The 27,163-nt window shown below is 37.5% G+C and overlaps 4 protein-coding genes and 1 long non-coding RNA gene across 5 annotated transcripts in view; all 5 read right to left on the bottom strand.

Annotated features, from left to right (window-relative positions):
* LOC133729267 (uncharacterized) overlaps positions 1–27,163 on the bottom strand; it is a 47,224-nt gene that overhangs the window by 3,795 nt on the left and 16,266 nt on the right. The gene's annotated exons all lie outside the window — the stretch shown is intronic.
* The window catches only part of LOC133729266 (KRR1 small subunit processome component homolog), a 42,323-nt gene that overhangs the window by 12,652 nt on the left and 2,508 nt on the right, over positions 1–27,163 (bottom strand). The window lies entirely within an intron of this gene.
* LOC133729148 (KRR1 small subunit processome component-like) lies at positions 50–3,832 on the bottom strand. The gene is made up of 6 exons (XM_062156632.1): positions 3,721–3,832; positions 2,983–3,233; positions 1,334–1,426; positions 622–669; positions 415–456; positions 50–305 (listed from the first exon to the last, which is right to left on the bottom strand). The coding sequence occupies exons 2-6, from the start codon at positions 3,079–3,081 to the stop codon at positions 219–221; spliced, it is 369 nt and encodes a 122-aa protein (XP_062012616.1). The 5' UTR covers positions 3,082–3,233; positions 3,721–3,832; the 3' UTR covers positions 50–218.
* Positions 9,533–10,569, bottom strand: LOC133728730 (uncharacterized). The gene is made up of 2 exons (XR_009855973.1): positions 9,880–10,569; positions 9,533–9,750 (listed from the first exon to the last, which is right to left on the bottom strand). It is a non-coding gene; the product is annotated as an uncharacterized LOC133728730 (long non-coding RNA).
* On the bottom strand, positions 14,699–17,531 carry LOC133734363 (FKBP12-interacting protein of 37 kDa-like). Its single transcript, XM_062161998.1, has 10 exons — positions 17,516–17,531; positions 17,336–17,402; positions 16,537–16,556; positions 16,219–16,277; positions 15,980–16,047; positions 15,815–15,857; positions 15,484–15,571; positions 15,326–15,399; positions 15,152–15,241; positions 14,699–14,827 (listed from the first exon to the last, which is right to left on the bottom strand). Exons 1-10 carry the CDS (start codon positions 17,529–17,531, stop codon positions 14,813–14,815), a joined length of 540 nt encoding a protein of 179 aa, XP_062017982.1. The 3' UTR covers positions 14,699–14,812.

The raw sequence follows: 27,163 nt of genomic DNA, 5'->3' as shown, positions 1-27,163 counted from the left end.
ATATATATATATATATATATATATATTTATATTGGCCCTATATGTTAGTCTCAAGTCAATGCGCTAACATTTACATGAAGCCTGCAACACTACACACCACAGTTCAGATCCGCATACCCTCGAGATTTATCCTCAATTCACTTGTCACTTTATTCATCTCATCCTTCTTCTGTTGAGTCTTCTTTTTCATCAATCGCGCCCGGGGTAGAGGAGGCACATCATGAGCAATGCAGTCTTCCACAATCCTCCTCACTATATTTATTCCTTGGAGTGAACCATGCACCAATCACAACAATGGTGTTTCCCTACTCAATTATAAACCAAATTAAAAATAGTTAAGTTCCGAATTATCATTTCACCCTCAGCAAAAAGAAATGTCAATCATAAGCATCAAAATATCTAAAGAACATTGACCTTAAGAAAAATTCCACAATCTGTTAGTTCAAACAGTAGTACCTGCATCCGAATTATATTTTGAAATATTAGCAAAACAGCTCAAATAAGCCAATAAGGAATTAAAGATATTTGCCTAGACATTTATATTTATCTTTTAAACTTTATAAGAGTGCGAAGATCAGTTAAACATGTATATTTATATGATTTTCAGAATATATTATGCACCTTTAGGACATAGCCAGCCAGAAGCTTCCTCCGTGCAAGAAATTGCTCCTGCAAATAATAGTAGAAATCAGAAAAAGGCTAAAAAGTGAAGACTGAGCTTTGGCACATCTTTAGAACTACAAATAGGATTTAGTCTGGTACATCATGAACTAGGCAGCAGAATAACCAAACTAATATTCCTCATGTTAGGTTCATGATAACTCCTGTGTCACTAAATCCGAACCAACCCTACATCTTTCTAATATCACATAAAAGCTTTACTCGCAACATTACAGTTCTAAATCTTTTTTCCTCTTATACGTACACTCATTCCGCATGTTGACTTCAGATTTATTCCTACTTCACTAAACCCTTTCTAACATCAAAGAAAAATTTACCAGCTGAACTAAAAGGCCACTCATATTATAATATCCTCACATGTATACAAAATCATGTTTCACTAATCAACTCTAAACCCTTTCTAACACAAAAGCTGTACTTTCTACGTTACAATGTTTAACTTTATACGTACTAACTTCGCATTAGTCATGATCTTGTGAGAAAAACTCTAACCAACACAAAACCTTATATCGAACAAAAGTTTTAATGACCACATGGCAATGCTATAATTAATAGTATCGCCCAACAACTAGAGAGAATGCTTTTCAAGAAGAATCAAGAGACACCAGCTACAGGAAAACAAGAATTAGAAGCAAATTTATGCCATACCCACCTTAGTGATCCCGTACATATTGCAAATCCCCCCTTCTTGATTCCCAATCTTGATGATGTCGTACTGGAAACTGCAATCCAGTACTCGTATTGCCTGAATCAAAAGGGTGTGCACTCAAATCAGAAAATCAATACAAATAGGTTCGGGGAAATGATCATTTACCCAATTTTAGCTTAAAAATTGCTCACTTGCTCCACTAAGAGTTTTTTAACCCCATTTACCCAAAACACTCTAAGGGATTATTTCCCTATTACCCAATTAATTCTTTTATTTATTTATTATTATTATTTTTTGACTTTTTTGCCCTCTCCTTCTTTCTCACTTAGAGAGAGAAGTCGTTGGATACCTTGCCGGACTCCGGTGACTAGTGGCCGGCCGCGGACTCCGGTGACCGGAATCCGGCGATTGGTCCCTAATTATACCCAGTAACCATATTATTGCCCCCCAATAATCATATTATTGCCTCCCAAAAATCACATTGTTGCCTCCAATAATCATATTATTGCCGTCCAGTGAATTGTATGAACTCCCAAAATCAAAATGAATACACTACAAGCACAATTGATCAATTTCTAATCATATTATTGTCTCCAAATAATCATATTATTGTCTCCTAATAATCATATTATTACCCTCCAATAATCATATTATTGCCCTCAAGTGAACCAAAATGAATACATTACAGATACAATAAAAAAAAAAAAAAATTCCTCCTCGCCTGCAGCAGCCTGCATCCCAGGCTCATCCCAGCCCACTACCTTCCCAGCCTTGCCGCTTGCGGGCATAGCAGCATCCCACCCCCCTCCACCCACCGCTGCTGCAATAGAATTTCAGAGAATTTGGGACATGGCCAAGCAACAGACAATTTCCAAAGCTTGAATTTCCCAAACCCAGACCAAATCCGAAGCCCACTAGCAACATAAGCCGGACCCGTTTCTCCCCGGTCCGAGATCGCGAACCGAGTGTTCGACTCCGGGATCGTCGTCTTCAAGTGCTTCGTCGTCTTCTCTACTCGACTCCGGCCGCCGCGCTCCTACCAGGTCTAATTGAAGAATCCTTCAGATCGTCTCCTTGCCGCCGACGAGCCAACCATGATTCGAACTGTGCAGCAAAATCGATCCAGAACAGAGCATCCCCCTCCCTGCCCCGGCGATTAAGCGTCGACGCGATCCGGTGCAGCATCGATGCCTGAGTGAACAAGGACAGGAGAGAGAGAGAGAGAGATAGACAGAGAGAGAGAGAGATCGGTGAGGGGGGAGGAGAGAGAAAATAGATCGGAGAGAGAGAGAGATGTAATTTATTGATTAAAATAGGGGCAAAACTGTCAATGGATGTTAAATCGGGTAAATGGGGTTAAAAAACTCTTAGTAGAGTAAGTGGACAATTTTTAAGTTAAAATTGGGTAAGTGGTCACGACCCCAATAGGTTCAAACTAAAGTAACAATTTCACTGAATTTGCACTTTTCAGTAAAAGTAGTCGTAGGTATCATATTTTATTTAAAGGTGTATCTTGAATCTGAGCTATGAATTAAAAATACTTCTAACAGAAAATTAAGCATATCAACAACTTTACATCAAATCATTTAAATATATACAACAGCTAATTAGTTATAACATATAACAAGGTAGCAAAGGATCAGCCATTTTACCCATTCTGCCGGAACACTTCTTGACAAAAGCTCCAAAACATCCATAGCCCTGAGAATAATATTTGGGTCTTGATCCCTTGTGGCTCTTGCAACTTTCATTTTACCCTCAACCTAAGCATAGTTAGAAATTAAATAACTTAATAATATGCGAAACAATACAAAATTTACAAACTCAAGAAAGCGTTCTAAAACGCCAAACTCTACTAAAGAAGATTCCACTTTTGGCCAACTTTCTTGCAGCAAATCCACATCTACACAAAACATGCAAAGGCCCAAATGTGAGAAAAAAGTCTTCTTTGAACTAAACTATAATGGTACAAATTTACAAAATCAAGAACAGAATAAGTCTGATAGCAAATTATGATAGCTTAATTTCAAAAAGCTTCCTCGAGTCTTTTCTCTCAAGTCTAACAAAACTTAGAAAGAAAAAATGGACTTTTTTTTTTTGTATGAATATCCATGTAGAAACGACTGGACATGCCGGAATTTCATAATTCCCCAATCAAGCTTAGCTGACAATTAGCATTTAGTATTTCAATATTTATAGATACATTATAATTTTGTTGAGCGGATTTTGGAAAACGGTATAGAGACAGAGTATGATGAATATGCATATACAGATAACACTAACAGACATGACAGTGAGTGTGTATTTTTTCTTTTTCTTTTTGAGGATCAAAACTTGAACAGAAAAACAAAAATTAGAGTAGACAGACGAGAAAGGAAGAAGGAAGGTACTGAGGAATTCGTTGTAGAACTTGGTGTAAGAGACGACATCAAAATCATTCTCGAACTCAGACACTTCCACCTCGATCTGGTCCGCTTTTGGGTTGCTGTTCTCCATTGCAGATTTGCAGCTGTGGGTTTTGTCTGGGTGTGAAACCCTATATGAGTTCAGATCGAAAGGCGAGCTAGAAGAGTGTGTGTGTTTCAAAGGGTATGGTTCCGGTGCCGAAGAAGAATAGAGTCATTAGAGTGGGGGGTTTTTATAGGAGCAAAAATGACTCCCCTTAGATAATGACTCTCTCCATGATTTGGTAGGAAGATACTTACTTAATACATTACTAATCATGCCACGCGCTTTACCTTGTACGCGCCAAGACTTTCCTTTTTCAATTATGAACAGTAATAAACAAAAGACAAAAAAACAGTCCGAAAGAAACATTAGGAGAAATAAAAAGAAGAGATTTGGTGGGGACTAGCAAGCTGTAGGGTGGCTGGGTGGGTGACCACATTCTTATATTAAACAAATGAAATCGAGCCCAATTCTTTTGGTTTATTAACCTAATTATCTTTATAATAAATAAGAGATCATGAATTCGACTCATACAAAATTAATTGTTTTAATTATAAATAAATAAAAAAATTAAATTATTTTTCATATTAATGCATTAGATCATACTGCCCATATTAATATTTAAAGTAAAATTCATTAGGTCGTAATGCATAAAAGCCCCCCCCCCCCCCCCCCCCCCCCCGCGTCGAGAATTAGAGGCTTTATTTACTGCATCTGCCAAAGAGCCTCACTCTAATAGTCTAACTATATAAAGGGAAAAATAGAGGGGTAGTAGTGACTGCAATGATATCATTGGAGAAAGACAATTTTTTTTTTTTTTAAATTCAAACACAAAGTATATGTATTTAGTAATTACACTAATAATTTCAAACTTCACCACAAAAAAGAAAAGCATTGAGAACTAATCACTCTGTTTAGTAATTGGCTTCTCTCATAAGAGATATCAAATTGTTCTTAAAGAAGCACATATAACACAAGTTGTCTTGCATCCAATAAGGCAGTGCATAAACAAATGTTTTTCTCTCTAGTTTTTTCTTCTTCTACTCTCGTTTGAGCTGCTTGGGTTGGCAGCGGTGGGAAGCGCCTCCTCATCTCCGGTTAGGTTTGCAAGTGCGGCTAGAGCAGGCAAATTTGTCTCTGGTTAGGGTTCTGTCCCATTTATTAGGCTGGAGCTTCTTTCATTTGGGCTTGGGTTCTCGTGGTTAGGCTTGGGCTGCAAGTTTATTTTTTTATTTTTCCTCTTATTTTGTAAGAATTCATTTTATCTTCGAGAAAGAATTTGTAGGTCTTCAGGATTGAGGATTGTCGCCATGCCAGGGTACCTAATAGCATCTTTGCTATTTTAGCTATTGGGGACGTTCGCCTTAGATTGGGGTTGACACGCACACACAAGGCCTTTCTACTGAATGAACAATTTTCTTAGCTATTTTAAAGGATCCCTTGTGGGACTCATTTTTCGATTGCATATCATCATCTCAACCGTTCATTTTTTAGGTCTCTATTAGTACATCATTGATGCAAATTTTCAGTCAAATTGATGATCGTTAAGGTATTTATAATTGTGTCTGACTATTTTAAACATAAAAAGTTTAGGTTGGACAGATTATGTTTGTTCATCAATTTGATCTAGTTCCGTACTTTTACAATCATCAATTTAGCTGAAAATTTGCATAAGTCATCTATTCATGGAGACCTAAAAAATGAACGGTTAGAGATGTTGATATATGATCGAAAAATGGGTCTCACACTCTCACAAGAGATCCATTAAAATAGCCAAAAAAAGAAAAAAAGAAATGGAATTGGTATATATATATATATATATATATATATATATTATTTATACCCTACACACACACACACTCGATCTGTGTGTGTTTAGGGTTTAGGGTGTGTGTATGTATGTGTGTGTGCGCGCGCCCCTCTCTTAAAGAACATGTGAAAAGATATTAATCACTCTTTACATATTTGAGATTTTGAGTACATGGCCTATGTAGATTAAGAGTTCAAAATGCGCACATCATGCATATATGATTGACTAATTAATATCCTCCTGATCGAAAGAACATATTCAAATTTGAATGCGTATATACATATAGTAGCTATAGCTATTTGTCATATCTAAGATTCTAATTTCACATGCATGAATTTAGAATGGTATTTACGTGTAATTACATTTAGAATATAACCCGCAGTAGATGAACTCGTCTCCAAAAATACGTTATGAAGCTTACCCTGACTCATTAATTGAAAGATGCGAGTTCAATCGTGGTAAACCACCGAAACCATGTCCAAGAGTTTGCCTAGTATTCGACTCTCCTAACACATGCAGGTATTCAAGAAGTGTGGAGTTTTTCCGTATTAACAGTTGCTCATATGATCATATATCTTTATACGATTGTCTGATGCATACATGAGGTTAAAGAAATGCGGGATTAATTTTGCTTTGAATGCCAAACTATATATCTGAGTTTGAGTAATTCGACTTGTTTTCTGATACTTTGCCATATCGGAGAGACAGAGACCACTATATCAAGCCACTGCAGACAAGTATATTTTGCAACATAATACGTGCAGGAAGCTAGTTTAGTATAATTTGATTACAAATTTATTGTTTTCATCATTATTTCATGGTTTATAGAAATGTGGTAAGCGGTGGACTACATGCCTATATTTAGACACCGCCATCATAACCTTTTTTTTTTTTTTTGTTCCAGTCTCACAAAACAAAATTATATGCCCAAAATGTTATTTCCAATTCAATGCGCTAACATTTGCATGAAGCCTACAATACTACGCAGTGACGGAGCCAGAATTTTAAGTTTACTACGGCACAAATGGATATATCAAAACATACAAAAACTGATACGGCGGATCACAGTTCAGAGTTCAGACCCGCATACCCTCGAGAATTATCATTAATTCACTTGTCACTTTATTCATCTCATCCTTCTCCTTTTGAGTCTTCTTCTTCATCAATCGCACCCGGGGTAGACGAGCTAGGCACATCATGAGCAATGCAGTCTTCCACAATCCTCCTTACTATATTTATTTCTTGGAGTGAACCACCAATCACAGCAATGGTGTTTCCCCTAACAAAAATTCCACAACATGTCAGTTCAAACAGTACCTGTAAGACATAGCCAGCCAGAAGCTTCCTCCGTGCGAGAAATTGCTTCTTAGTGATCCCGTACATATTGCAAAGCCCTCCTTCTTGATTCCCAATCTTGATGATCTCATACTGGAAACTGCAATCCAGTACTCGTATTGCCCAATCTGCCGGAACACTTCTTGACAAAAGCTCCAAAACATCCATAGCCCTGAGAATAATATTTGGGTCTTGATCCCTTGTGGCTCGGGAGACTTTCATTTTACCCTCAACCACATCCAGGGTGCATAGGACGCCATATTCTTTTAAAGAAGATTCTACTTTTGGCCAACTTTCTTGCAGCAAATCTACGTTGAGGAATTCGTCGTAGAACTTGGTGTAAGAGACGACATCAAAGTCATTCTCGAACTGATCGAGACACCTCCACCTCGATTTGGTCCGCTTTTGAGTTGCTGTTCTCCATTGCAGATGTGGGTTTTGTCTGGGTGTGAAACCCTAGATGACTTCAGATCGAGAGACGAGCTAGATGAGAGTGTCTGTTTGGAAGGGTAAAGTTCTGGTGAGTGGGAGGTTTTATAGGAGCAAAAATGACTCTCCTTGATTAGGTAGGTAGATAATGACTCTCTCCTTGATTAAGTAGGAAGATACTTACTTGATACATTACCAGTCATGCCACGCGCTTGACCTGGTACGTGCCAAGACTTTCGTTTTTCAATTATTAGACAGTTATAAACAAAAGAGAAAAAACAGTCCAAAAAACATTAGGAAAGTCTTTCGCAATGTTGATCAAAAGGCCATTCAAGTTGCACTTTGCTACAGCTACTATGTTTCATTCTTATTCAAACAACTCGCTTATACATCCAAATTCTCCTTCTAATACTGCACGAATTAAATAGCATCATTCTCCTACTGATTTTATTAAACTAAATTTTGATGGTTTAGTTCGTTGCAATAATCAAGCTGTTACAAGCTTTATTATCAGAAGTGATCAGGGTATTCCCATTCTTGCTTCTTCTACGAAGTTAGGTTATTCTGATGTTCTTGTAGCTGAGGCCTCGGTGCTTAGAGCTGGTTTGTAAGCTGCTGCTATTCATGGTCTGTCTAAAATAAAGGTCGAAGATGACTCCAAGATATTGATAGACTATATCACCAACAAGATAACAATCCCTTGGAAAATTCATATGCTAGTTTAAGATATCGAATGTTTAGCTTCACAATTTTCTGATATTGAATTCAAGCATGTCTGGCGCGAGGTAAACTTCGTGGCTGATGCATTTGCTAATTTAGGACACACCATTGATATAGCTAGCTGGAAACACAGCCTCCCTCTTAGTGTTTTACATGCTTTTAATTTTGATTTTCATGAGTTAGGTTGTATTAAGGACTTTTCTTTGTAATTTGTTTTCCTCATCGAAAAAAAATTAAGAAAGATTTGTTGGGGACTATAGGACGCTTTAGGGTGGCTGTGTGACCACGTGTTTTTACAATTTAATAAGATTTATATATTTTTGTAGTAAATATAAAAATTGAGCTCAGTGCCATTTGATTTAATATCATAAATCTTTTATTTGACTTACGAAAGATTAGTTATCATAATTCTCAATTGGTTGTGAAAAAAAAAAATGGAACCAATTTAAAGAAATGCAATATGTTACCTAGACATGTCAATGGATTACTTTACAATTTTTTTTTTAAAATTAAGTTTTGAACCAATTAGACTCACATGACACACCCATATTAACATTTAAAGCAAAATTCGTCGCGCCACTAGGCCCAATACCTCGAGAATTAGAGGTATTACTTCATAAGCCGAAGAGACTAGCTACATAATTAAGGGAAACCCACAGGCAAATATGAGAAACCCAAAGGCATAATAAAAAGAGAAAATTTTACAAAGAGTACCCGAATTAAGGCTCATTCTAAACTTTAGTACCCGACTATTCAAAACTATCACATTGGTACCCGATGTTTGAAATCCGACCCAACAATCGTACACGCCGTTACTAACGGTGTTAAGTAGCACATTTTGAGGGATATTTTAGTCATTTCATGTCTTAATCCAATTTTTTTTTTTAATTAAAAAAAATTATGAGACCAATTTTTTTTTATTTTTTTTTTACATATGATGCAACTGGTCTCATAAATGGGGAGAAAATCAAGGAGAGAGAAACCAAGTTGCAATGAATAAAAAAAAAAATTGGATTAAGACATGAAGTGACTAAAATATCCCTCAAAATGTGCTACTTAACACCGTTACTAACGGCGTGTACGATTGTTGGGTCGGACTTTAAACATCGGGTACCAATGTGATAGTTTTGAATAATCGGGTACTAAAGTTTAGAATGGGCCTTAGTTCGGGTACTCTTTGTAAAATTTTCCCTAATAAAAAAGAGTACGGCAAATTTTTGAACCTTTTTGAAACATGAGAAACCCACAGGCAAATGATCCTCGGTCAGTTTCTGTGTAATATTACATTTGATCTCTCTGTTTCGGTTCTCAATCACTTCCGAAACAACATATTTAATTTATTTACTCAAGACTCATTTCCACAGCCTTTTACAACCACAGTAGTAACTAAACTCCCTAATAATGATGAAAATAACTCCACCACTAACTTAATTGTCTGGTCATTTAGGATTCTGTTGGGAAAATGAGCCTCATAGAACACCATTTAGACACGCAAAGCTTGGAGATTCATTGTCACTTCACTCGTCCTTTTGATCCTCCTGTCCTTCATTGCTTGGCTCTTCTTTTTCATCCTCTGGACACGGGGTGCAGGAGGCACATCATGAGCTATACAGTCTTCCACAATCCTCCTTACCATCTTTAATCCATGAAGTGAACCCAGGACAGCAATAGTGTTTCCCTGTTCATTCAGAGGCATATTATAATTCATAAACAATAGTTTTACTTCACATGCACTCATGCAGGCGAGGAGGGGAGGACCAGAAAAGGATATGTCAGACATAATGTTCAAAATAACATTAACATTGACCTTGAGAAAAATACCACAAGCCGTCACGTCAACAAGTCCCTGCATCCCATTGTATGTGAACAGTTAGAGAATAAACATAATAGTATCAATAGAATGTGAAGATAGAACAAAGCCTGATATACTTTAGATTAGGGCTGGCCTGAGTCGGTTTTACACTTTCAAGTCCAGAAACCAGAACCGGAACCGAGATGACATAATCGGTTCGGGTATGCTGTTTTTTTTATCAAGAACCGATATGGAACCGAACCGACCATATTCGGGTCGGTTTCTCGGTTTTTCGGTTCCAAGATCAGTTCGGGTCCTGTGAAGGTTTTTCGGTTTCGGTTCCAAGTTCGGTTCGGGTCCAAGTTCGGTTCCTCGGTTTTTCCATACAGAAAAACTGTTTTTCAGCATTTTCTAGTCTGCAGCTTCCAGTTTTCCTGATTTCCATACATACATTCAAATGATTCAATATTGCAAATACCATTCACTCATAAAACTCAACAATCAACATCAACATAACAAATTAGAAATTTCTAGCAAACTCCCAAACTCTCAAACCATGAAACTGATCAAAGCATTAAACCATCAAACACACAAAATATTGAAACTGCATCAATTTGCAGCAAACTAAAATACTGAAACAAACCAACTAAAATGAATCAAACCAACTAAAATTGAAACAAACTGAAACAAACCAACTAAAATTGAAACAAACCAACTAAAATTGAAAAAGTTCATGAATGATCAATATTTCATCAAAGTGCATTACTGCAAACAATCAAACATTTCCAGCATGGCTTCCTCAGTTCCTCTTCATCAATGCAACAAGGCTTCCAGCCTTCCATCAATAGATTCAATACCAAATATGCATACAAAATAACAAATCTAAAATCAATGATATTAGGATAACTTAAAAAAAAAAAATTGAACTTCAAATGAAGCAAAAATGTTCAGACCTTTATGCATCCTTGATTGTTGATGAATTGCATCATTTTTTATGCCTTTTCTTCTTGGTTGTAGGGGCAGAAGCCGAAGCCTCAGAACTCTTGGTTGTTTTGCCACTTGGGTAAGATGTAGATGCAGCAGCAATAGCGTTCTTGGCCTTCTCAGCTTTTTCTCTATCCTCTTTTTCATGGTCTGCACGATGTCAAAACTCAAAACAGTCAATCTCATATAAATTGCCCAAAGTTGTTGTACCAGATTCAAAAACAGTAAACTAAAAGGATTAATTTCAGTTTACCCCCCTGAGGTTTGGGGGTGTCATCATTTCACCCCCCAAACTCTCAATTTCACTTTTTTACCCCCTGAACTTTCCAATTTCAATCAGTCGTGTCCAATTTCTCCTATTCCGTCCAAATTGGACTTTAACTCTGACTTTAGAGGGGTAAAATGGTCATTTCAAGACAAAAAATAAAAAAAATAAAAATAAAAATAAACAAATTCGTTTTTTTTTTTTTTTTTTTTTCTGTTTTTTCGTTTTTTTTTTGTTTTTTTTTTTTATGTTTCTTCGTTTTTTTTTTTTTTTATTTTATTTTGTCTTCAACCTATACACCACAAGTTATAATAGGTTTATAAAAATAAAAAAATACTCTAGGTGGTTAAAAGCCGCTCGCTGGTCTACGATATTTGTTATATATCTCCGATAAAGTGAAGAATTTTAGAATATATCCCCAATAAAGTGAAGAAATATCTGTAAAAAATAATTTTACACTTTATCTGTAAATAAATATCTGTATATCCCCAATAAAGTGAAGAAATATCTGTGTAAAATCATTTTTGGTCTACGATATTTGTGATATATCTCCAATAAAGTGAAGAATTTTAGGATATATCCCCAATAAAGTGAAGAAATATCTGTAAAAAATGAGTTTACACTTTATCTGTAAATATCTGTATATCCCCAATAAAGTGAAGAAATATCTGTTTAAAATCATTTTTTACAGATATTTATTTACAGATAAAGTGTAAAATTATTTTTTATAGATATTTCTTCACTTTATTGGGGATATATCCTAAAATTCTTCACTTTATCAGAGATATATCACAAATATCGTAGACCAGCGAGTGTGTAAAATCATTTTTTACAGATATTTATTTACAGATAAAGTGTAAAATTATTTTTTACAGATATTTCTTCACTTTATTGGGGATGAATTTTAGGATTCTTCACTTTATCGGAGATATATCACAAATATCGTAGACCAGCGAGCGGCTTTTAACCACCTAGAGTATTTTTTTGTTTTTATAAACCTATTATAACTTGTGGTGTATAGGTTGAAGACAAAATTTAAAAAAAAACAGAAAAAAAAAAAAAAAAAAAAAACGAAAAAACAGAAAAAATAAATATATAAAAACGAATTTTTTTTATTTTTTTATTTTTTTGTCTTGAAATGACCATTTTACCCCTTAAAAGTCAGAGTTAAAGTCCAATTTGGACCGAATAGGAGAAATTGGACACGACTGATTGAAATTGGAAAGTTCAGGGGGTAAAAAAGTGAAATTGAGAGTTTGGGGGGTGAAATGATGACACTCCCAAACCTCAGGGGGGTAAACTGTAATTAATCCAAACTAAAAACATCAAAAATACATACCAGCTTCAATCTGTTCGTATGACTCCATTTCCTCCATAGTTGGAATGTACTCCAACCCCATAATAGCATCAGACTTCAACCAATTTTGTAGACATATCAATTTTTCAACTGTTTTTGGGTTTAAAGAGCTTCTGTATGGATCTATTACCCTTCTCCCAGTGCTGAAACTTGACTCACTCGCAACTGTAGACACTTGTATTGCTAATACATCTCTAGCCAATGATTGCAAGTTGGGATATTTACCTCCATTCAGCTTCCACCAATCCAAAATCTTCCAATCATCATTTTCAGCAGGTTTTTCTATAGGGTCCAGCAAATATCTATCAACTTCATGTCCCACCACAACATCGTTATTCTGTTCAAGCTGCCTATTCCAGTCTTCTTGCATAACAGCCCTATTCCCACTAAGAATCCTTGCTTTGCTTCTAGTCTTACTAGTAGTTGCTGCACTAGTACTTGGATCTTTACCTTTGGTCTTGGTCTGTCCACTATGTGCACCATTAGACTGCCCATACAAGTCACACAAGTCTACCACAAGCTGCTTTACTTCATCACATTTCTTCTTGATCTCCCAATCACACAAATTCAACATTGTATCACACAACCAACTAATGTTTCTCAATTTATACCTAGGATCTAAGACCAAAGCAACTAGGAAGAGTTGGTTCAGGTCATTTAAGTTCCCAAAATACTTGGAATATTTGGCCTTCATCTTGACTGCCATGTTGTACAAGACTTGGTCTGCTTCACTTGAATCAGGCCCTACCCCAATAGAACTGAGATCTTCAAGCTCTGCTTCAATAGTAACAATATCATGGAATGCCTTGTGTGCAGTGGGGGTAAGTGAAGCACTAACATTAAGGGTCACATCGTAGAAGACTTTCAAGAACTTCACAAAAATTGCTGCATTGTCCCAATCTGCATCACTTGGTGGCCCTATCCTTTTTAGAGGCACTTTCTTCTTACTCTGATTTTCAGTTTCATCATCATCTTCAACTTCCTCTTCTTCATCAAAGTAGCTTTTGTACCTTGAATCCTCCTCATCCTTCAATCTTTCAAATGCCTTTTTTTAACTCCAAAGCTGTGTCCAACATAAGAAAGGTGGAATTCCACCTTGTCGGAACATCTAAGATGCAAATTTTATTGCATCCAACTTTCTCCTGCTCTACACAGCTTTTAAATTCATCCAACCTTGCACCCGAACTTCTAACGTATCTCACAGCATTCCTTATGCTAACCACTGACCTCTCCATCATCATATTCAATCCACTCCTCACAATTAGGTTTACAATGTGAGCCAAACATCTCACATGCATAAACTTACCTCTACAAATCGGTTTTATGTCCCAATTGCCCATTTTCGTCCTAAGGTAATCAATGGCATACTTATTGGCAGAGGCATTGTCAACAGAAATTGTTAAAACCCTCTCTATTGACCAATCAACCAAACACTTCTCCAAGATTTTTCCTATGGTTACACCATGGTGGTTTGGAACCACACAAAAAGCAAGCACTCTTTTGTGCATCTGCCATCCCCGATCAATAAAATGGGCAGTAATTACCATGTAGTTTATATTCTGGCAAGAAGTCCAAGTGTCCGTTGTCAAACACACACAGTGAGACTTCAATTCCCTCCTCAACTCCTCCTTCTTGGCATCATACATGCCTAGAAAGGTTTTGACTATGACTTTCCTACATGGAACTTTAAACAAGGGCACAGCAACACTGCAAAAATACCTAAAACCCGGTTTTTCAATGAAACTAAATGCAAGTTCATCGACAACTATCATATGAGTTGCAGCTTCCACACAATTATCTTGTGACCAATTCACACTAACCAAACTACTCTGACCTCTTCTACCATCACTAGTCAAAACCTGTTGGCCGGATTCTAAAACTACTCTACCAGGGTATCCCTTACACACTATCTCAATGTGTTTCCTAAGAGAAGATGTACCATTTTCATATGAATTGCATGCCAAATGAGTCGGACAGTACTTACATTGAGCTCTCTTAGTATGGCCAACCACTTTCTCCACTCCATCGATAGTCTCAATTAAAGGATGATCCTCCTTCGTGAAGTGATCCCATACGTCAGACCTCTGCTTGCCTTTCTTCTTCTCTCCTCTTTTCCTCTTGGCAACAGAGCTGCGAGCAGACGGAGCAGTAGAAGCTTTCCTTGCTTTCTTAGATTTTGGATCAGCTGCTACTTGTTCTGCCGCGGGGTTGTTGCTTGCAACTACAATGTCATTGCAAGCGGACGGTTCATCACTGGAATCGGATCGGTTAGAGGAGCTAGCAGATGTTTCGGACATGGAAGTAGATCTCAAAGGCAGCAAGCTGCAAGCGTATGTACAACCTCAATACCTTCTGGCCTGAAATGAAGACACCAAGCAATTTTGTTAAGCAATATTTCCTGGCCTCAAAACAGATGCAATAAATTTTTTTCATTAACAGTTAACAAACAAAAAAACTGAGCAAAACAGATGCAATATATTTTTTTCATTAACAGTTAACAAACAACAAAACTGAGCAAAACAGATGCAATATATTTTTTTCATTAACAGTTAACAAACAACAAAACTGAGCAAAACAGATGCAATATATTTTGAATTAATAAAAACAATTTCTTAAGTACAACCAAACCAAAATTTAGATCAATTTTGAAATCATAAAAAACAATGGATGAGCTTAGCTACCTGCAATGATGGTGGCTTGAGTTGAGCTCTAAGATCCCGTTTTGCAAATGTAACTATGAATGCAGCTTCCTTTTTCTTTGCTTTCTCCAACTGGTGGGAAAAAAAATTAAAAATTAAAAGATGAACAAAAGCTGGAGATTACTGATGACTAATAAAGGAACGATGAACACAAACCTGTTCTTTCAGTGACTCCTCGGAGTTTTTCAGGGTCTGAAGATACATGTTGAATATCAAAAGGTAAGTTGATTCTCATAGAATAACAAGTATAATGTAAATTACATAATATAATGGTATGCAAAGAAGGAAAACACTGATGATATTGTGAAACTAACCAGGAGAAGTCCCCGGATTTATAAAGGGTTCATTCTGAAATGCAGAATGCCACTTCTGAACCTCAGATTTTGCAGCATCATATTCCATCTGTAACCAAGAAGATCATAATTTAATATATGAGAGAAGAATTAGAGGTGGTGCATGCATCAAGAGGTGCCATGAATCAAGCATGTGACTAGAAGGAATTACATTTGACATGATTTTTAAAATTACACACTAGTAAGCATTAGATTTTCCAACTAGATGGAATTTGATGTCACATGAGTGATATATCACTAACTGTAGAAGGATAATGAAGAGATAGAAACGAGGGAAAATGAAATATGATACATACTTGGCACTTTGCAAGATCATCCTTAGATAGTAATGAAGACTGCAAAACAAATTCATTGTCATAATCAATTTAGGCCCTCCTGAATATTCAATGCAAAACCAACTGCCCAAGGTATAGAAGTTTGATCAGTAAACTATAAACCATTCTAGATTTCAGAGTACCTCTCACGCAGAGACAAAATCATTCCTGTTGCAACACCGGGAGCAATTTCTTCGACTTTTGCTTTAACCTACATTGTAAATAAATCACTATCTTTCTCTAAGGGACTAAACAATAACCGAACGATAAGCAATGCATATATCAGATGTAACTTGTTAAAGTTCCCTTCCTATATATCCTATTAAAAACTATTCAAATTTCCAAATGAATGCCATGAATGAATATAAAGAATTAAAGATACCTGCTTTGAGCCAAAGAAATCATCTTCGTCCTCAATCTCCCCAAAGCTTCTCTTGTTACCTTAATTTCCACACATCAAAATGAGAACACAAAAATCAATAGCGAAATTCAATCACACATTAAGAGCCAGCGTTTGGTCACAGCGAAATTAAAAAAAGGCAAGAGTTGCCAAGTAATTGCCTAATCAAATCGAATAAATGGGTTGCCAAATTAACCACATAGGATTCCAAATTCAACCAAGCAAACAAAACCCAGTAAGCAAAAACCATCAAAAATTGAAACTTTGAAACAAACAAGAACAAAGTTTGAATTTTTATACCACAAATCTTGATGGGTGCTCTAACAAATTGGGTTGTTGCAAGAAGATATCTTTAGAGGCAGAGCAGAGTTGTCGGATCTCGGACTCCAATAGCTGCACGCCTGCACCTGCTTTCCGGGTCGGCCTCGGACTTCAAGAAGATGGCTGAAAGATCAAAGACTGAAACTTGAAGAGAGAAGAAGAAGAAGAAGATGAAGGAGAAGGATAAGAGAGGGAGTGAAAGAAAAGCATGAGACTGGGGTCCAGACTTACATTGATGGAGGTCGAAGACGGGGATGCATCAACCAAATCGCAGATGGCTAACAGCCCAACACAAATCGAAGACGCGATGGTCTTGCTCGTCGGGGCTGCATCCGATCTTTGAGGGCGATCGTCTTGGTCGTCTGGGTTTTGAATCTTTTGATCGTCTTGGTCGTCTGGGTTAGAGAATGGAGAGTTGGGGTTTTGAGAGGCAGTTTGCGATAGAGAGGCAGTGAGCGATAGAGAGAACTAGAGAAATTTTAGGGTTTTGAACTTTTGATTGAATGGATAGATCGGAATCATCGGCGCCTGATCAAATGAGAATGGGTTTATTTTAGAGAAATAAGCTCGGCCCTTATATCCACTTATACACTGACATATGTATTTCGGTTCCAAGGGTGTTTTAAAAACAAGAACCGGAACCGAACCGATAATACTTCATTAGGAACCGAACCGAGCAAAATGTAAATATATATACCCTAAAACCGAACCGAACCGGGTTTTTCGGTGCGGTTCGGTGCAGTTCCTTCAGTTTTTCGGTTCGCCAGGCCAGCCCTACTTTAGATCACAATATGCACCTTCATGACACCGCCCATGAGAAGTACCCTCCGTGCAAGAAATTGCTCCTGCAGATAGTAGTAGAAATCAGAAAGGCCAAACATTGAGCTTTTGCATATCTAGCACTACAAAGAGGTCTGAGGCAGACTCAAGTCACTCAACAGGCTCATCCACATATTACCTTCACAGTAATTCATGTTTCACTAAACCCTTTCTAAGATCATACAACACCAAGGTCAACTCGATCATACCCTTATATTGTATTTTCTTCACAAATTGTTTTCTAAACCTTTGCATAGTCAAAGAGAAGAGAAGCTTTACCCTCATGTTACATTGCCAAAACATATAGGGATCCTTATATTAATCATTATATCTTTTCAAGAGTGTGCTTACTCTAGACCTTCCTTAAATCAAACAAAAGCTATAATAGTTTTTACTCCATTTTGCAACACTTGGATTCTTTTTTTAACTTCAAATGGATTTCTATCGAAAAATACTATTCTTTTTAAAAGAACCCCGACAAACATCTTCCTATAGAATTTTGTACACCACATTTCCTCTTTAGATGAGAGTGTAAGGGTTAGTTTTGGAAAGAAGAGTACCAAAGTATATTAAAAAGCATATGAAAGAAAGGAGTTTACAAGTCAGATTTATTTTCTGAACCCAAGAAAAGTATTTGGAATAAAGGAATTTAATAAGTCAGATCTCTTATAGCATGAAATCGGAGACAACTGCTACAGGAAAAAAAAAAAAGATGGAAGGAAAGCTATGCAATACCCACCTTATTGACCCCAAATATCCTGCAAAGACCATCTTCTTGATTCCCAATTTTAATGATGTCATGTTGGCAACTGCAATCTAGAATCTTTATTGCCTGACATTAAAAGGTTTATACAAAATAGCTCAGCTGAAATTAACAAATTAAGGAGACATGATAATCAGTTCCATGCAGTTTTCAATTAATCTTAAGTTGAGGTAGATAATGCAATGGAAAATATAATAAAAGCAATATAGCCGATCAGGATTCCTTCTGCAACCATTTTTTGCTGTTTCCTTAAGAGAAAAATAAATAAATAATCCTCTACCAGTGCAACCTTAGCAACTACACCAAAACATTTGAACATATAGAATAGCTCATTGATCATAAATTAAGAAAAAAACAAAAAACAAAGAATTTGTCATTATTACCCAATCTGCTGGAACACTTCTTGACAAAAGTTCAAGAATATCAATAGCCGTGAATATAAAATCTGGATCTAAACTCTAAAGCCATTTTGGTTGTGGACACTCTCATATAACCCTTCACCTGACAGAAATACAACAATTTAGTATGTGTATATCTGGAGAGGATTGTATGCACCGACAGTGCACTTGCACTGTCAGTTATTTTAATCTCTAAAAAAATAACATCCACTCATCTAATCCACTCCTTTATATGTTTTAATATCAAAAAAATTATATCCATTCATATTGCAAGTACTCATGCACTGACGGTGCATGGAATACACTCCCGTGTATATCAAATCAAAACCCTTTCTTACAACACACACACACACACATCTGTGTAAAGAAAAAGAAAAAGAAAAACCACTGATGAATCCAGAGAAAATTTAACAATGATTGACAATTAATATACTGAAATTTGCAGGATAGTTTTCATATACCAGATCTATTATGGCACTTACCAGATCCAGAGTGCACGAAATGCCATACTCTTCTAAGGCGGATTCCACAATAGGCCATGTTCTTTGCAGCAAATCTGTGTCTGCACAACACAATTCAAAGGTTCATAATCGATAAATGGAGCTTTCCACTCCTATATAATGAACTGACTATCTGAAAAAACGCATATAGCAGGATGAATGTGCATAGACATTCATTCAGTAACTCGAGGCTAGTGTCAAACAACTAAAACTTCAAAATAATACAACAAAACTTTTGTTTCCCTGAATTTAAGCATAATGTAATAAAACAGCTGGGCAAGCCCAACCTTTACGATTCCACAATGAGCTTACCAAAGAGATATTACAATGAGACACAACATTTCCATATTTTACAATTCCATGTAACATACTTCCATCAAATTTTGATTCTATTTTGCAATTATCTTTTTCAGAATGATGAATGTGATCATACTTATTCAGTAAACTAAGGCTAATGTCACGCCCCGGATTTTGAATGATAAATTCAAATCCGAAACCTGAATAATTACAATTACAAAAAAACCAAATCTCGAAACTTCGAGTTCATTATTACAATTCACTCTCACAATATATTATAAAGCTCAAATGAGCATAACACACCTCACAACTTACAATTGTTGTAAAACTCTAACAATTGCTCTAACCGCACGATCACCGTCCTGGTTCTCCTGTCCTGTAGGATTACCCGCTACACAATTTGAATAGTGTACCGGGAGTTGCAACAACACAAAACCCGGTAAGCTTTTTACAGCCAGTATGAGTAAACAAGAAAGAACTGTTGATTTATTAGATTTCAAGACTACCACAAACCCACGTTACTTTCTCACTCTCATATATATATATAGACACTTATGAGTTACTCTCAATTTAGCTCATAAGATCACTCACTCTCATATATATATGTAGACACTTATGAGTTACTCTCAATTTAGCTCATAAGATCCCTCACTCTCATATATATATATAGACACTTATGAGTTACTCTCAAATTCGCTCATAAGATTTCCCAACATTTGGTAGACAGACTCATATATATATATAGACCCTTATGAGTTACTCTCAATTTCCCTCATAAGGTTACCATATATATATTGACACTTATGAGTTACTCTCAATTTCACTCATAAGGTCACTCCACATTTGGCAGACAGACTAGAGCTCTAACTGAACGTAACCACTCGTCCGGCCACAGACGTGATTACGATTTAATACTATTAATAACCACCAGCCCGGTACGAGAGCGTGATTCACTAATAGATGCCATGGTCACCTCGTGACCTAGTGATCTCCACAGATCACAACAATTTATTGTTCCTCAACAATAAAACTCAACACCTCTCACAATATATTGTTTCTCAACAATAAACTCAATACCTCTCACAATATATTGTTTCTCAACAATAAACTCAACACAACTCCAACAATACATATTATTTCACGTAATAATATATATACAGACATTCACACAGGAATGTCTAATACACCAACAATAGTTCATATGATTGCAAAATAAAGCAATTAAATATATTGGGTTCGTAATATGAACCACGTGAGGTTTACTCACCTCGATAATCCCGCTGCGTCTTCAATTCAGCTCAAAATACGATCCACAATCGTCCACCAACTCAAACCGTCAATCACCTAGTCAGATACGATCTTAACTTAGCAATCATTCATAAACCACACATATACGGAAATCCAACGGTCGGATTCTAATTTAATGATGATCCAACGGTCAGATCGAATTTATACGATGATCCAACGGTCGGATCCTAATTATACGATGATCCAACGGTCGGATCAAAATTATACGATGATCCAACGGTCGGATCAAAATTATACGATGATCCAACGGTCGGATCCTCACGGATCGCCCTTAGGATCATCCTCCAAAATTATCACAAAGATCCAATGGTCAGATCTTCTTGAATCACTCTAACAAACATCTCCATAAAATTATACGAAAATCTGACGGTCGGATTCTCACGAATCGCCTTCCGAATCATTGTTTTACATTTATACGAAGATCCAACGGTCGGATCTTCGCCCATGACCACACAAAGCCACTGGGACAGTCATAAGATCATCATATCCAAATTTGAAGTAAAACCGATGGTCAGATCCTCACAGATCGTAAACCGAAGATAAAACGTAAAAACGTTAAATAGTAACGTCAAAACATAAATTCACTATTTATCAACGTTTTCTAAAATGACCTTGTAATATATCAAAACGCTCGTAAGGATGCGTAGATCATCACCTAGATAATAAAAACTCAAAATATGGTCGAATACGCCGCCACAAGCGGCGGTCAGTGGGCGGTCAACGGCGGTCAACGCGGCGGTCAACCACCTCCTCTGGCCACCAAATTTCATCCACAGCATCATCTCAACATTTCCAATCACTTTCTCAACTGTGACAAAGTCAGAAAATACCTTGAAGTAGCCGAACAATTAAGCACTCCGATGTACAGTGAAATTTTCCAATTATGCTTTCTTCCTCCATGCTTCGATCTGGGTTATGAGACTTGGCGAGCATGAAGAGCGGCTTAAGGCGCTTCTAATGGACCTGGGTTTATGACTGGAGGTGGCCGGAAATCGGCGTTGACTAATTTGCTACAGTAAAAATGTTGGCTTCGATCTCCACATTTCCGGCCAAATCGTCGTAAACAACTCCCACATGCGTGATAAGGAGGAAGAGACGAGTCTATCGATGCTCGCAGCTCGCCATTTGGTGGTCTAGAGGTGGTGAAAGAGGAGGTTGCAGAAGAGAGAAAGAGAGAGTTGCAGAAGAGAGAGACTGAGAGAGCACGGGGGAATGAGAGAGAAAAGAAAGAAAAGTTACCTGGCTACAGTAACATTTCAAATTTATACCAATCTACCATAAACAATAACTTTCATATTTTGCTTATAACTTTCGCATACGAACTCCGATTTTTACGTACCACATATGCACGCACTCGGTTTAATGTCCTCTACAACTTTCATGAAGGAAGTTTTCCCAAATTCCCAATGTATAAAAAGTCACTTTTTGAGACCCCCTAAATAACGTTCGTTTTTTCGAAAATTAATCGTTCGAACTAATTCCACAATTCCTCCGAGCCTCGTACTCGCTCCCACTATCGTGAAATCATTTCTAAAAATCCACAGAATTTAATTTGGATTTTTCGGGGTATTACAATCTACCCTCCTTAAAGAAATTTCGTCCCGAAATTTAAGCGTAAGTCAATTCCTCTCGATTAAGGTTGACCTAATCATAGAATCTCTATCTTTTCCAAATCTGTAGTAATCTACAAAGCCACAATCCTTTGTATAAAAATACATTCCTATGGCCACTAAATCCCTTCATCACAATGTAAATTCACAAAACAACTGTTCAACAACACTCCACATCACATACACAAAATCGTCACATGGATCATCTCATAGATCCTCACATAGATCTTCACATAGATCATCACATAGATCTTCACATAGATCATCACTCTGTACTGGCATACAAGCACAGTAATCACTCCCACAAAGTGTTTCGCTACTCAATTAGCATCACGGTAAATCTCCATAGTAAAACTTAAGCATGCACCACTCTTCACAACCATAGAGATGCATCACTCAAAACAAATCATCCCCAAAAGTACGCCAATAAATTATGTCACCCAATGATGATGACTTGGGCTTGCTCAATCCTTGGGCTAAGCACTAGGGCTGGCCAATTGGGCCTGAAGAAATCGGACCATCCACATTTCGAACCGGCCCAAACCACTTTGGGTTTAACATTTGGGCCTACTATTCGGGCCGAACAATTGGGCTTACCATTTGGGCCTACCATTTGGGCCTACCATTCGGGCTTACTATTTGGGCTTACTATTTGGGCTTACTATTTGGGCCTACCAATCGGCCCACCAACTTCCAGCTCGGCTACGGTATGAAATTGTACATACCGTATATACGTATGCATACCGTACAGATCGTATATACGTATGCATACCGTACAACTGTATATTCGTATGCATACCGTACAGACCGTATATACGTATGTATACCGTACATACCGTATATACGTCGTATATCAAGCATATACGAGATCCAAAAATATTTGTAAGAGGTAGGGTTCGAACTCCCGACCTCAAACACGAAGGTTTTGCTCCCAACCACTGAAGCAAGAGCTGCCTTCATTAATATATGCTCACGTGTTATATTTATTATGTCATAAGCGACATAAATAAAATAACGGGGGAGGCAAGGTTCGAAACCTCAACCTGCCGCACGAAACCTTTGTCCCCCAACCACTGGAGCACAAGCTGTGCTTAATATAATGTGTACAAATTTTATACTTATTATGTCATAAACGAACATAATAAAAATAAACGAGAGGCGAGGTTCGAACCTCAGACCTCTTGTACACGAACTGTACACTCAACCACTCGAGCACGGCTGCTCACGTTATTATCCATACCAATCCTTTTATTTAAACCAACTGTTTCAACTGTTTCAACAATTCGGCCCAAAACATCCAAGACTGTTGCAGAAACCCAGCCCAACGTATCCAAAACTGTTTCAGAAACTCGGCCCATCATGTCCAAAACTGTTTCTGAAACTCGGCCCATCAGGCCTCCACCCACAGCTACAGTGATGCCTTGATCCGAGACAGGCCCAAGTACGGCCCACTTGTGTCACGGCTTATCCCTTCCGTGATTTACGGCACTCAAATCTGCTTTCGGCTAAAGCTGTCTGCCACAGCATCTCGAGGTTCGGCCTGTCCCCTTACGCGCTCTCCACGCGCCAACAACTTTTCCGGGTTTTCGGATGACTTTAATCCAACGCGTGGATTCAAATTCTGAGATCGTTCATCCAACGGTGGAGATCTGCTCACCTTGTTCTATAAATAGGTGCATTCTGGGGAAAAACTGTTCACTCCAAAAGAAAAGAAATTTTCTTCCGAGCTCAAGCCTTTCTCTCTCAACTCTTCAGCCTTTCTCTTCTCAAATCCTTTCTTCATCAATTTCAATCCTTCTCTTCTGATCTTCTCTCCCATCTAGTTGATTCAATCCCATCTTTCCTCTGAACTTTCAGATCTTCAATCTTTTCCTCCAAATCTTCAATCCTTCTTTCTCAGATCTTTTCTTCCATTTGAAGATTCGATCTCATCTTTCCTCTGAGAATCTCAGATCTCCAATCACCAGTTCAACAACTCCAATCCTTCTAACAAAATCTCCCTCAAACACTAAACCATGTATTCCTCGATTTCCACATCCTCTCACCCCATGACCCAAGAGCCACGAACTCTGCAACTAATGGAGCTCCAAACCCCGCAAAAAATGGAACCACAACAACAGCAACCAACAGAGGAGGGAGGAAACACCCAAGCAGCTGGAAGTAGTGCCAACATGGATTTCTGGCGAAGCCGTACCAGGTGGATTCCTACTCCAGAACAAATAAGAATCCTCAAGGATCTTTACTATGTCAAGGGATTTAAGTGCCCAACTACAGAGCAGATTCACGAGATCTGTCTCCAGCTGAACCAGTATGGGTATGTTGAGGGTAAGAACATTTACTTTTGGTTCCAGAACGTCAGGGCTCGAGAGAAGCAGATGAATAGGTGTAATCAGGCTGCTCCAGTGCCCATGAGAACTAGTTCTCTTGGTACTGGTAGATCCATTGATCTCAATTTTGGGTCCACTGGTTCTACTGGTGCTAGTGGATCCATCGACATCAATTTTGGGCCAGCTGGTGGATCCATTGACATCAATTTTGGGTCCACTAGTTCTACTGATGATGGTAGATCCATTGATCTCAACTTTGGTTCCACCTATTCTACTGGTAATGAAGGATTTCTTGATTTAAATTTTGTTTCATATTCTTCCTCACACTTCAACACTAATACCAGTCCAACTCTTTTGGCACAACAGGAGGACAAACATCCCTGCAACAACGAGGAGGAGATCACCAGGAGGTTCAAACTCTTCCTCTGTTCCCCGTGCACGGCGAGGACGTCTTTGGTAACCTGAAGACTACTTCCGAGGAAGGTAGTGCACATGATTACTATTTCGGTGGCTCAGGCGGTTACAACCGTGGATCTCCAGTTTCTCTTGAGCTCAGCCTCAACCCATCCGGAGCTGCTGACTAGGCTTAGTACAGCATAGTCCTCGTTTTCCTTTTTTTTTTTTTTTTTTTTCTTTTTTTTTTTGTAATATAAACTCAATAAGATGGTGTGCATGTTTTCTTTCCTGTTTGTTTAACCAACAACAACACCAAGGATCGAACCTTGGTCACCCAATACTATTTTCAAAACCATAAACAACTCTACTGCACACATCTTTCATAATGATGCAATAAAAACAATCACTCAAAAAGAATCCAACAATCAATTAAGTCGCATCGAGGTCTAGCTAGTATCCTCTGAGTCAAACCAAACACAACAATTTCATCGATAGGATTAGGGATTTATAAAGCTAAACACATCCTGAGTTAGCTAGGAAAAACCCACGTTTTTAGAGTTACTCTTACAACTCTTATAGAATCTCGATAATTCCATCTATCAATTGCTTCAACAAAAACTCACCACAATTCAATCCCTAACATTTAGCGATTCAGAAATCGAATCAAACTCCATATCACATAGTAATTCACTTGAACCACTATGGATACCTAACAAAGTCACTAAAATCAATATCTGAAATTGCGTTTAACTATATCACCTAAAATCAATCACCAAAGGCAAACCCTTGCCTGACTCTAACATGTCCTCCATGCTTCTTCCTGCACCATACATAGGCCTCAAAATTCAATTTCATTCACTTGAACAAAACTATATTCACAAGTCTGCTATAGACATCAGGGAAAAACCCATACTTTTACTCATAACTTTTCCTTCTAAAAGTTCATCACGTAGTGTATATAAAATCACCACACAACCTTCTTAGTCTACACTAAGAATTCAATCTCACACAAGGTCAGCATAATTGCCTCAGAGTCACTTTAATCACGTATCACATGTCAATTACCAAAACTCCACTAAGACGTCTCTTTATAAAACAAGATATCTAATCCTTGATACGTACACCTCATCTAAACATCTGTACGTCCAACTTAAGAAGACAAAATTTATAACAATTCATACTCGTATCCACACTAGGTACGTGCATAGGTCCACACCATGTCTTCAACCAAACACTTCAACAATCAAAAGAACCTCATTTCCATAAAACAATCCTCGTTGACTTAACAGAGTTGAATCAAGAGGTTCCTATTCCTCAAGGATTGTAACTCGCGGCCACTGAACTTATTCCAATACGAACCTACAAGACAACTGTAAGGTTCTAAGCACAACCCCTTCGAATCTCCATCACCTAAGGAGTATAGTATGCTTGGCTAAGACATGTATAACACTTAAAACACAGTATAAGTCAAATACAAATTCATATTAACCAAGTCAATACTATAGGGAAGGTATTCACGTTCCCTAAACGACCTAGCGGCCTAAACAACTCCCAACACTCACGCATACCCAATGACTTAGCCAATACCGAAGAGCACACGATGGGGATCCGCTGCAGACGGGCCATCACTCGGAAGGTATTGACACATCACCAAATATGCACCTTACGCTCTGATACCAAACTGTCACGCCCCGGATTTTGAATGATAAATTCAAATCCGAAACCTGAATAATTACAATTACAAAAAAACCAAATCTCGAAACTTCGAGTTCATTATTACAATTCACTCTCACAATATATTATAAAGCTCAAATGAGCATAACACACCTCACAACTTACAATTGTTGTAAAACTCTAACAATTGCTCTAACCGCACGATCACCGTCCTGGTTCTCCTGTCCTGTAGGATTACCCGCTACACAATTTGAATAGTGTACCGGGAGTTGCAACAACACAAAACCCGGTAAGCTTTTTACAGCCAGTATGAGTAAACAAGAAAGAACTGTTGATTTATTAGATTTCAAGACTACCACAAACCCACGTTACTTTCTCACTCTCATATATATATATAGACACTTATGAGTTACTCTCAATTTAGCTCATAAGATCACTCACTCTCATATATATATGTAGACACTTATGAGTTACTCTCAATTTAGCTCATAAGATCCCTCACTCTCATATATAT

This window comes from Rosa rugosa, chromosome 2 (genome assembly GCF_958449725.1).
Source record: "Rosa rugosa chromosome 2, drRosRugo1.1, whole genome shotgun sequence".
In the NCBI taxonomy this organism is placed as follows: Eukaryota; Viridiplantae; Streptophyta; class Magnoliopsida; order Rosales; family Rosaceae; genus Rosa; species Rosa rugosa.
The sequence above is the reverse complement of the archived record's forward strand: the minus strand, read 5'-3'. Positions and strand labels throughout refer to the sequence as shown.

Coding starts and splice junctions, on each gene's coding strand:
- LOC133734363 (XM_062161998.1), bottom strand. Junction 16,278..16,536: donor AGCACCCATCAAGATTTGTG/GTATAAAAATTC, acceptor GTGGAAATTAAG/GTAACAAGAGAAGCTTTGGG. Junction 15,572..15,814: donor TCTTGCAAAGTGCCAAGTAT/GTATCATATTTC, acceptor TCTTGGTTACAG/ATGGAATATGATGCTGCAAA.
- LOC133729148 (XM_062156632.1), bottom strand. CDS start 3,081: ATGAAAGTTGCAAGAGCCACAAGGGATCAAGACCCAAATATTATTCTC. Junction 1,427..2,982: donor GAAGTGTTCCGGCAGAATGG/GTAAAATGGCTG, acceptor CTTTTGATTCAG/GCAATACGAGTACTGGATTG. Junction 457..621: donor TGGCTGGCTATGTCCTAAAG/GTGCATAATATA, acceptor ATTCGGATGCAG/GTACTACTGTTTGAACTAAC.